The sequence below is a fragment of the Nipponia nippon genome, unplaced genomic scaffold (assembly GCF_047370975.1).
Source record: "Nipponia nippon isolate SJK-2023a ecotype South Korea unplaced genomic scaffold, ASM4737097v1 scaffold_5, whole genome shotgun sequence".
NCBI classification, from domain to species: Eukaryota; Metazoa; Chordata; class Aves; order Pelecaniformes; family Threskiornithidae; genus Nipponia; species Nipponia nippon.
Window position 1 is genome coordinate 52,903,816 of NW_028262369.1, and position 11,670 is coordinate 52,915,485.

Here is an 11,670-nt window from a genome sequence, read left to right on the forward strand (position 1 = left end):
TTTCGTAACGCTATACCTAGATTTTTTTGTGGTGGTGTTTTTACAGAATTCTCTGGTTTCAGTGGCCAGAGGAAGGTGTAGGGATCTATTTTCCATTTCAAGAGTCATATTCTTCTTCCACCTGCAGATTCGAACACGAGCCATCTCTGCCAAAGCAATGACCTTGGTGAGCCCGCTGCAGCTGCTTCTCTTTGCCTCTAAGAAAGTCCTGTCGGATGGGGAGGTCGTTCTGGTAGACGACTGGTACGGACCTCCTTGGTGCTCATAATATTCAGGTCTATGAAAGAACACAGACTGCGGGGGAGTGGCTGCTAAGGCAGGCGTAAATCTCTATAGAACAGAACCCTAGCGCAAGCCCTGCACTACAGGTTAATTGTGAAGGCATTACCTTTGTTTCCTATGAGGAAGGGAGGAGTTTGTATTGGCAGCATTATTTCATGCAGATTATCTGCTTAAATTGAAAACATGATACCAGGCAGTTTCCATAAAAACTGCTGGTTTTTTCCCCTTTAACTGGAACATGAATAAGAGGTACTATGTATTTTGTACCTCCCCTTCAGAGAGGGGCCGAGGGAACCTTGTTTTTAAGTCTCAAAAACATAGCTTGAGGAGAGAAATGCTACGGATTTGGTGGTTGCCTCTGGCAGCCTACATTTTATGGCCATGACTCAATACCATCTGGATATCTTCCTCCCCCTCTCCCTCCCCCCGCCCCACCCCGGTCAGTAAAATGAAGGTGAAGATTTGCTTAAGCTTAATTCACTAATATTTTTGAGGGTGGCCTGGAGCTTTCAAAGTCTTGAGGAGCCTCATGGTTTTAGTTTACTTGATATTTTGTATCTTTCTGTTCTGATGCCGGGGTTACATATTGGTGTTATCTGAGTATGTTCAATCTCAAGAGCAAATTTAAACAGAAGGATAGTTAGGTTTTAACAATGTCAAATTTTAGGGATCTGGCAAATTTGCCTCCTGAATTTCATGTCCTTTCATTAACAAATTGGAATTTAAAAGATGAGAATGTAGATTTCTGGCTCAGTGTGTGCAGCATGCAATGAAAAACCACTCCACAGAACATCTTTCATAACAGGTTCTCTGCTAGAAGTTGTAGAACATCTAATGTAATTATTTCTGCTCTAGGATCAAGCTGAAGATGCCCCACAACGCGGCGGCTTGCATCACTGCTCTGCGTGCTGCGATGGAGGCTCTTGTTGTAGAAGTGACTAAAGATCCTGAGATCATTCGGCAGCTGGACCCAGCAAATGAGCGAATGCTGAATGTGATCCGTCAGATCTCCAGGCCATCAGCCGCGGGCATCAGCCTCATGGCTGCCAATGCAAGGTTAGCTCGGCTCCCTTGGCTCGTGCAGTTGGAGCTCTGGGGCGAGGAGCACTCACCACCTCTGCCCCAAGGACACGAAGAGCCTGAACAGAGCAGGTCAGAGCTGTCCGCTCCACTGCTCCCTCCCTGCACGGTGGCTGCTGAAGCCCAGAGCTAAAATCACCAGCAGAGTCTTGTCCCGTGTGGATGGGAGCTTCGGGCTTTTGCTACAAAATCAGTAGTCTGAGCGTATGTAAAATTGTCATGTTCAAAGTCTGATGTAGACAGATCACTGCCTGTTTCCACAGGAAGGACAAGCGGCTCTCAGGAATAAAAGCTGTCATCGCTTCTTCCAAAACACAATGACTTTTAAAGAAAAGATAATCCAAATTTATTTTGGGCAAACCTATTCATCTCTGTCTCTGGAAACAAAACAAATATTTGGCTGTGCTTGCACCCCTCTGTTGCCCATTGTTTTCATGTCTTGCTTCTGAAGCAAAGGAAAATGAAAACACCTGTGAGCTGTTAGTAATTTAAGGATCAAAACAAAGAACAGCTTAGATGTACACTTCACTTCGTTTTGCGAGGAGCAAAATAAAGATCACTGTGCTCCCATAAACAGGAATGGGGCTCCCTACGCATTTGTGTGAGCTGGAGAAGTGGGATTGAGGGGAAAACTTTCTATCCCAGGTGTAGACCTGGCTGAGATTTAGAGGAGGAACTGCTTATGTGGCATGGCAGGCCATTTTCTTTACTGAAGTAGAAAAGGTGCAAAAGTGCAACTAATTCAAACATCATATTCTGTTACCAGAAAATAGAGGCATCTTAACCGAGTATCATGGCAATTGATTAATCTTCTGAATATTTAAAAAAAAAAAAAAAGGAATCCGTAAGATTGCAGTAGATACATAATATTTCTCTTTTCCCAGGTTCGGCGATGGTCCTCGCCCCCCCAAAATGGCTCGCTACGACAATGGAGGCGGCCTCAGGGGCTGGGGAGGTTACCCGCGTGGCTCTGGCTACAGAGGTAGAGGGTACGGTGGCTACAGCTACTCCGGCAGGTGCTCAGGAGGAAGAGGATACCAAGGTAGCTGGGGGGGAGGCTATCGAGGAGGAGGGTATCGAGGAGCAGGCGGTGGCTACAGAGGAGGCTGTGGGGATCCGGGGAGGGGCAGGTGGTAGTTATGGGAGTTCAGTGAAGTCTTTCTGCTTTGACAAAAGCGTGTTCCTCTCCTGAATCCCTTTCTTGCCCTTACCAGTCTGTTTGCCATTTCAGTTCCTTAGTACAAGTACAGCTCTGTAATATATCATACCCTTAGGGAATTTACTGCAAGTTGTATGATTTTATTCTTAATAAATATTGAGTTTGTTTTTAAAGACTTATATGCTATACATTTAATTTTGGATTTGGATTTTGAAGCCAGCTGTTGTTAGTTTTGGTTGTAGGGGAGGTATAAGGCATTCTGAGGAAACCTTTTCATTGTCTAAAACCATTCTCTGCCAAACAAATTTCAAATTACAGAACTTGGGCTCAGTGGGGATTTTTCTTTGTTGTCTAATAAACTGTGCAAATAGCCCTCTCTGCGGTGGTTTTCTGTCTGTGCCAGGCAGCACTTGGTTCCCTTGCAGCCAGCCACTGGCCTGCTGCATGCCATGTTACACCTCGCGGCACGGCAGCTGATGAGCTCTTTTGCCGATTCAGATACTGCGGGGACATGGAATACCTTTTACAAGACTGGTGTGACGCCGCCTGTCTTTGCAGAACCTGAAGCGATCTCAGAAGCGTGAACTGTGCCCTTCATCTGAGGCGGTATTCATTTACATTGCTACTCCAAAATAGTCGTGCTTCCTTCCAAATACATGTGAAAGAGAGCAATTCTTTCATTAGAATTCATTTGAATGGTAGCCTGTGGATTCCGGACATTCAAAGCTCAGCTGGCTGCCTGGTGCTTGCAGAAGTACATCGACACATAGGGGATAAAAAGCCCTCCAGCGAGGTGTGGTTTCCTCTGTACCTCTCAGACTACCACCTGGGAAGTGACCTGGAGCAGGGGTGGATGACACGGGGTACCCGCAGGTACAGAGTACTCTCAAGGGTTTTCCTCAGTTGGCCGTGTTGTGCAGGAACACCTGTGTGAACAAGATGAGGGAAGCATTCCAGTTTACAATGAATGCGTGTGTATGAATGGTTTTGGGGTTTTTTTTTTTGGCCAAAACTCCCTTACCTCTATTACAGCATGGCCACGCAACCAGCTGTGCTGCCCTGAGGCAGCAGCAGGCAGGTACCGCCTCTCGCACACACGTTGCACTGCAGGGTCCCAGCAGCACAGGGACACGTCTGTGGGCACAGCTCAGTATGAAACCTGTTATGTTACCAATCCTGGCGAGATTAACCTCCCCACCTCCCCACTAATCCAACTGGAAAGCTTATTCAGAACCAGTAATTAGTTGCGCTTACAGGGCTGTGGGAGATGTTGGTGTTTGAGTGAAGTTTAAAGCAAGACCAACATTTTTTGTATTTCTAATGAAGAGTTCTTAAAAACTAGGTGAGGGTGAAGCACTGTTCCTTTAATCAAAACTGCTAAAAGCCAAATGCCACATGAAGCTTAGATATCCAGCTATGAATTAGAGAGCTATCTTTGATATCATCACGTGTATCACTGTTCATCTCCAAACTTAAATCTGGGATTAATTTGGAGTGTGTATCTTCCTCTGCATCATCTGATGCAGTAAACTCCACAGTCCTCTCTGCTGATGTAGACTTTTCTGTAGACTGAAGAATGGTTACTCTTCAGTAATGGTGCCACCATTACTGAAAATGCGATTATTTTTCTTCTCCAGGAACAACCTGTTAGGGAGTCAGAAGGACTGGACACTGAAAGGTGTGCTATAGTGTTAGCCACCTTCCCTTTCCACATCTGTATTTATTGCATCCAGATAAAACTTGCTTTTCTTGGTTTGCCCCTCAAACATTGTGTCATCCCCGTTGTGTTACTAACACAAAACTGGAAACGTGAAGCAGATGTCCAGTGGTTTTAAAAAGAACTATACTTACTAATTTCAGTATCAAGCCTACAGATCTTGCATATGATCTAATATCTGTTAAAGCTGTCTAATTTCCTCTAGCTGTTCCTGGTCTTCAAAAGAAGTCAGCATTTCAACAGGAGGCAGGAGGGATGGGTGCAAGGTGAGCACAGGCCAGAGTTTTAAGGACCCTACAGCTATAGGCTGTTCAGCTGTTCAGCACTACCGCAGTCTGTACGTGTGCAGAAACAGAGCTGGCGATACTGGGAAAAATTCAGATGAATTCTAGTGAGCTGGCCTCCCCCTGGAGAGCAGCTTCGCTGGCGTTTCCATGACCGAGTCCTGCTATTTCAGTTAAGGTTTTGTTCTGATCAGGTCTTCAGGTGTAGCGGGGCCTTCGCCACAGTCTGCTTTCAACTACGTAATTACCGTTAGCTTTTCCCTGCTTCTAATTTCGTAAGTTTTAGGAGGTGGAATAGGATACCAGGGATTATCAAGTATATGTACAATATGCTATGATACTAGCTAAAAATGGTTTTACTGGGGGTACTTTGATGTTAAGTCCTAGCTAAAGAAATTCCCTTTTAAGAGTGAAGTTGATGTTTCTCAGGCCTATTTACAAAAATTATTCTAATTTGTAACCATAAAGCTATTATTTACTATTACTGGAAAAAGAACAAAAAATGTTACCTTAACTTCAATGCTGCCCTGGCTATGATGTGAGGTCTCACTGGTTCTGGTACTATTGCGGTGATGAATTTTGTCACTCTCTAAGATGGCTGTGCTTCTTGGCTACTGCCCAACACCAGCGCCCCGTTCGTTAACAAAAAGGTTATACCTAATTTCATGTTGCTTGTAAGAATTGTTAAAAAAATTAATTGGCACTTAAGAATACAGCCTGGTGTAATAACGTATGAAATTGTGTAGGTCACAAGCCTGCGTCGGGAGTTGCTGCTGGGATGGAGCTTGCAAGGATACCCAGTCCTGGGGACTGCTCAGGTCGCAGGTTGTGAAGGGGGAAGGTGCCATGGACTATTTAGCATCTACAAATTACGGCTTAGTTGGTTTTATCTATGTGCTAGTGTTTTACATACTAAGGAGCGTCAAGCATGAAAATACTGCTTAACAACATTCAGTCTGTTTTTTAGTATCTAATCCATCAGGGCAAGTTAAGTGGGAAAGCAATAATCCTTGCCTACACTTCCCGTGCCAGAAATGAATAGCACAGTCTAAACAAGGATTGACATGCTAATGAGGAGCTTAAACAGCCTGGGTACAGAAAACTGAAAATTAACCTGAAATGACATGTACGTTTTCACAGTAAAAGCTGAGCTTGTCATGAGTTTACTGTGTCAGTAAATTGATCTGTGCTTTGTTTAAAAAAGCCAGCTTGTCAGAGCACTCCCGTCTCTTGTCCAACAAATTTAATGATCTGAAATTCAACAAGAACAAACTACCTGAGCTCCAGTAATCTCGCTATCCGTGATGGTCAGAGAAGCCCCAGTGAGCGCAGATGCCAGTTCCTTCACACCTTCGTACACAATTTGCTATAGTCACCTGCCCGGATTCGGCAGCCACGACACCGTTGACTATTCTCTGCTGTACCGACCTCAGGTGCGTTAGGTTTGTATCTTGGGCTTTTGATACCACAAATCTCATAAGGGGGTTTGGAAATAATCACGGGTTCTTCTGGTTTTCCAGTTCCACGTGAAAAAGGGGAAGAGTAATATTGACAATAGTGTCAAAATCATAATGTGAAGGATAACACTTGTCCGTTGGTTACTTGAATTTTTAGCTTGCTGGTTTTAAAACTTCTCACATAAATATTAATGCTACCAACAAGTTACAAAGTTGCCATTAAACACACTTCTTATCTTAATTTCTGGACCTCCTGCTTGCCTGCCTGATTGCATGCACCATGCTGCATTAAACAAAACAGAAACGCCGTTCATGCAAACTGGCTGCTCAGTTTCAAAAGCCTGGTGAGCAGAACACAAACCACAAAGGCCTGGATTGTGTATCTCTGCACAGCACGTTCACTTTTGTCTTTGAGGTGATATTTAGAGTCAGTCAGAGGAAGGCTGAGCGTCCGCCTTTTGTTGCTCTGTTAGAGTAAATATCTAGAAGATTGATCTCATCTACCCGGCAGTACTCAGGCAGCACGTGACATAGGCTTGGGGAGGAGTGGCTGGAGAGCTGTCTGGCAGAAAAGGACCTGGGGGTGTTGGTCGACAGCTGCCTGAACATGAGCCAGCAGTGTGCTCAGGTGGCCAAGAGGGCCAATGGCATCCTGGCTTGCATCAGGAATAGCGTGGCCAGCAGGACCAGGGAGGTGATAGTGCCCCTGTACTCTGCACTGGTGAGGCTGCACCTCGAGTGCTGTGTTCAGTTTTGGGCCCCTCACTACAAGAAGGACATGGAGGTGCTGGAGCGTGTCCAGAGGAGGGCAACGAAGCTGGTGAAGGGTCTAGAGCACAAGTCTTATGAGGAGCGGCTGAGGGAGCTGGGGTTGTTTAGCCTGGAGAAGAGGAGGCTGAGGGCAGACCTTATTGCTCTCTACAGCTACCTGAAAGGAGGCTGTAGCGAGGTGGGGGTCGGTCTCTTCTCCCTCGTAACAAGTGATAGGACGAGAGGAAACGGCCTCAAGCTATGCCAAGGGAAGTTTAGGTTGGATATTAGGAAAAACTTCTTCACCGAAAGGGCAGTCAGGCACTGGAACAGGCTGCCCAGGGAAGTGGTTGAGTCTCCATCCCTGGAGGTATTTAAAAGAAGGGCAGACGTCTTGAGGACATGGTTTAGTGGTGGACTTGGCAGTGTTAGGTTAATGGTTGGACTCGATGATCTTAAGGGTCTTTTCCAACCTTAACGATTCTATGATTCTATAACGTACTCCAGGGTAAGATTTGAAAAATGTCTCTAGCCGTAGGGAGATTTCCACCAATGGAGAAAAATTCCACAGAACTATGCTATGCTATGATCTTGACTTGGAGAAAGTTTAAAGGAAAACTAAGTGGTCAGTTGTGGCATCAGCATTGATGGTATCCCACTGATCTCAAGACCACCATCTCCAAGGAGGGTGAGTCCTTCTCTTGAAAGGAAATCTGCTCTTAAGCAGTTTCTTTATAGGAAGGTTCTTTCTGTGAAGTTACTTAGAAACATTTGTGCTTGATCTTTAGAGCATGTGTTAAAAGTGTGGCCATGCTGAATTTGTTCCTAAGAAAACTGACCAAATTAGTGTTGCAATTATCTAATTGATCTCTTTTCCTGCCTCCAAACCAAAAATGGGGTGAGGAATGCCAGCCAGAGGAAAGCCAATGTCACAAATAATACAAATCCATCGAGGTGGGTGGCTTAGCGTGCAAGATAGCGATGCCTTACCTGTCTCTGAAAAAGAGACACAATACGAGTTTAAAAACAGCAAAAAAAGATGAAGAGATGAACGCTTCTATTCAGAAGCTCACCCGGAGCTTTGACAGGAGAAGGACCTGAAGATGGCTGCCTACAAGCACTCTGGCAGTTCGGATGTCGTCTGTTGAAGGGCATGGCTTTGCTGTCTGCAGCAGAAAGGCACGCTTCACTGGCACGCACCAGCTCCGAGATTCACTGACATTTTCTATTGCCTCATTCCAAATCTCCCCGTTGCCCGCTCCCTAGCCTCCTGGTGCTTTTCTCCCAACACTGTCAAGAGCTCTGAAACCTGTTTGGTAACAGACAGCTGCATTAAGGCATCCTTAAAATAAGCTAAATGAAAAGTCCTCACCCGTAGCTTGCATGAGGCACTGGTTTTTAAAAGCAGATTGGGTCTAGAAGGATGAGAAGGTCATTTAAAGAAGCAAGAGATGCTGCCTTAGTGTTGGTGAAGCACGCGCATTTTAAGCGTGCCCATGTCTGGGCAGGAAAAGGGGCTAAAAGGCTGAGGTGCAAGAAATAGCTTCAGTTTCTCTGTATTTCTGCTGGGAGCTTTGCCTTACTGGTTAGCATAAGCCTTGGTGTCGCAGAAGGGCCAGCTTTAGCAGGATGTCTTTCAGTGACTGTTCTCCCCTGGAGGTAATGCGCATTAAAACAGCACGCTAGAATGGAGGGGCAGCTGAAGGAGCGCTTTTGCATTGTTTGCAGGATACTAAAAAGCATAAAAAATTGATGGAGTAAAAGATAAACTTGGAACTCTATGCTGTATTTTACAAGATGTGAGACCATACGACGGTGTAGGCATCAACCTGAACAAGCAAACGTGTGCATTTAGATAAACGGTGCTTGCAGGCTTTAAATCTGCAAGGTGTGATTTGCTGAAGCACGGCTGGAAAGTTTGCTGATGCTAATTTCTTATTAAACCTGTCACCTTATGGGAGAGTTAAATGCAGTGCTGATGTTGGTATTCCTATAAAAAAAAAAACCAAAAACAAAACAAAAAGACAAAAAACAAATCACACTTTTCAAGAGCCATCAAGGAAGAGGACCTGCCTACTTTAGAGGTGCTGCTTAACTTGATGCTGCCTTAAAATATGTATATTTTATATATACATATGTTTTATGAAACTAATTTTTCACTGAATTCCTGCTATACTGTATTCCAGTTGCACAGTATTTTTTCCCTAGGTAGCAGCTAACAAATTACATTCCACTGTTTATTTTCACACTGGAAATTTTTAATCCCGTTAAAAGCTCTGGTAAACATACTTTTCCCTACCGTTAATCAGGACTGCTTTTGAGCTATGGTTCATAAAGACAGAGGTAAATTGTAAGAGAATACAATGCTAAGGTCCAATAATAATGTCTTTAGTTAACAGGGATAAGTTTACAGCCTTGTATTCTCCTGGGAAAACGACCACATGGTCTCCACTGTACCGGCTTTCTAAAGCCGCGTTGAAATTATCACGTTGCTGAACTGGAGTGTCCATAGAAAAAGTCTTTCACCCGTTCAGGAAAGAGTGAGCACCGCTTCCTACATTTGAGCAAACTAAAAATAAAAAGGCAAAGCGAAAGGTTCAAATTTAAGAGCAATTTAAAAATCTTCTGCCCTGCTCTGTTTCCTGCAGTCACTTCCTTTTGCAGGAGCTTTTTAGATACCAGGACTGCATTTTGGAATTCCAAGTTTTCCTCCCACGCTGCCGTCTGCAAAGAGGCATTCAGAAAGACTACACTGGAAAACACATGATGAATTGCCTTTTTTTCCTAGCTGCTGGTTTTGTGCACATCTAAGCTCCTGACCTATAGTCAATGTCTGGTGTGTAATTCCCCACTGTTCCTCTTACCTTCTACTAAAGAAATTAGTTGCTCAGTGTAGCCAACTCTTTCCTAGGGGGAAAGGGGCGTAAGCGTTGTCTCAACTGCATCAGCGCTCTTCTCAAGGAACGAAATTGCAAGAAAAAGAAAATTCTCAACTGTGGTGAGCAGAAAGAATAATATGTTTGGTCATGTAACTCTGTGCCATCTGCCACTGTCACTGTAATGATGGCCCAAAATTCTCACCTACAGATAGGGAACAAAAAGTTGAAGGTCCAGTCCTGAAAAGATACGTAGTAGGTGGTACCTATGAGTTTAGGAAGGCTCTAAGGAAGAAGAAAAGATGCCTCAAATGTTGGGGTTTTTTGGATGATGTTACTTATTGTAAAGCGTCTTAAAAGATAATTCCTCCTTCAATTGATGCCCCATTTTCATGCTGCACTGTGGATGATTCCAGTGCAATAATTACCATTTCAGTTGGTTATTCCTTTTGTGCTCAGCTGCTCAGACCACCTGCTTGCCACATCCAAACCCTCAAAATAAACTTCAGCTTCGCGGAATGTCAGGGCTCCGGGCTTTGACTCATGTTTGAAAACAAGTGCTGAAGTCTAAACACGGCTCTTCCAGCGCAGCTGCCTTTATAAGGTTTGTTTGACAAACAAATAGATATGGCCAAAGCTGCTTTGATGGAGTTTAAGTATCATATAACCTAGATCACCATTTCACGGTGGATTTGTTGTAGTTTTAATTCTATGCTTTCTTACATAGGAACTCTGCTTCATTCCATGCACTGGTAAGTGACATTCCTGAAGATGTTTTCTACATCTGTTTTCTACTTGTCCTCCACTTTTCACCCCTTTGCTCTGCAGGGCTGATCAATTCTGGGATTTGGTGGCAAGAAAGAATTTGAGGATTTAGGATGATCCGAACTCTGCACGGTGGGAACTGTACAAGCACGGCCTGCCGGATGCTCTCAGAGCAGAAAACTTCTGTGAGAAACTCCCGGTGTTGTCATACTTTCCAAGGCACCATTATAAACTTTAATTTTTTAAAAATCTTCGAGTGACTCAGAAATCTGGCACTGTGTAAAGTGCGAGCTTTGCTGGTATGATATGAGCATCCGTAGTGGGTGGAGGGTAGACTTTGACGTTAAGAGTTCTCCTAATCCAACTGAAGATGAATTTAAGGAACCGGGGTGGAAGAAAGAATCCATAAATACCAGGTGCTGATCAGAGCTCGAAAGTCTCAGGACAACCAAAGACCATGGATATAAAAGTTAGGATTAAAACACAGTACATTATCTAATACAAGGATACATTGTGGTAAAAAGCAAAAAAATCTTTATTATACTGTGCCAGATAACAAATAGAACATTTTGCCCAATATACTTCTGAACCCACTACCCCTCTTAAAACATAAAATATTTCTGGTCATGAGTACTTCTGGTACATAATCACTCAAGTCATAATTAAGGAATTTATATGCTCATTTACATGAGAAAAGAGATTTTTCTCCCTGATACTTCCCGATTTCCCATGTAATTCCAGACAGAAGATTTAATCCAGTTTCACATTAATTGTGCATTCTTTATATTCTGTGTGCAATGTGCAAGGCATCTGCCTGTTAGCCTGTGGATATGCAGGCAATGAAGGCTGCAATTTCAAAGTACTTACTTATTTTCTTTTTTATTTTTTTCCCCTAAATTTTCAAGTAGCCAATGACCCAGAACGGTTACTGGAGACTTAGGTGTCCCATTTCTTCAGCAGTTCACTCAGCACAGTACGTTTTCCAGTATTTATCAGCTTCTCCAGCTGTCAGTTCTTCTTTAACGCTACTTTGGTAATGAATCAGTTCCAAACGCAAGATTTTGTACTTCTCCAGATGTTTTTAAAATGGTGACCCACTGTAGCATGAATAGTTCCTCAACCAGAGCTGACTATTTCTCACACCTTTCTTCATCGTCCCCGGCCCTCCAAATGACGGCACTGAAGAATGTAAAGGATACCTTCATGTTACAGTATGTAAGTGGATAGAGAGCAGGGAAAAGTTGTCTTTTTTTCTTTTTTTAATCTCACAGAAGTTTGCAGATAATTTTCCTAATATAGA

The 11,670-nt window shown here is 43.7% G+C and overlaps 2 protein-coding genes across 8 annotated transcripts in view; one reads left to right on the forward strand and one right to left on the reverse strand.

Annotated features, from left to right (window-relative positions):
* Window positions 1–3,249, forward strand: part of DHX9 (DExH-box helicase 9) — a 28,846-nt gene extending 25,597 nt beyond the window's left edge. For 2 of the 7 annotated variants that reach the window (XM_087732514.1, XM_087732518.1), the window contains 3 exons: window positions 128–243; window positions 1,138–1,338; window positions 2,247–2,893. In XM_087732514.1, coding sequence (XP_087588640.1) covers window positions 128–243; window positions 1,138–1,338; window positions 2,247–2,499 — 570 coding nt within the window. In that variant the 3' untranslated portion in view covers window positions 2,500–2,893. Of the gene's footprint in view, window positions 1–127; window positions 244–1,137; window positions 1,339–2,246; window positions 2,894–2,924 lie in introns of those variants that run through there. The other 5 variants (XM_087732515.1, XM_087732516.1, XM_087732517.1 and 2 more) reach the window with 5 other exon arrangements.
* Window positions 3,250–3,572: 323 nt separating this feature from the next.
* SHCBP1L (SHC binding and spindle associated 1 like) lies at window positions 3,573–9,331 on the reverse strand. The gene is given in 5 exon segments (XM_087732519.1): window positions 3,573–5,155; window positions 5,800–5,850; window positions 5,852–5,995; window positions 5,997–6,050; window positions 9,106–9,331. Coding segments are annotated over 5 exon segments (567 nt in total). The 5' UTR covers window positions 9,240–9,331; the 3' UTR covers window positions 3,573–4,971.
* Between the last annotated feature and the right edge of the window lie 2,339 nt (window positions 9,332–11,670).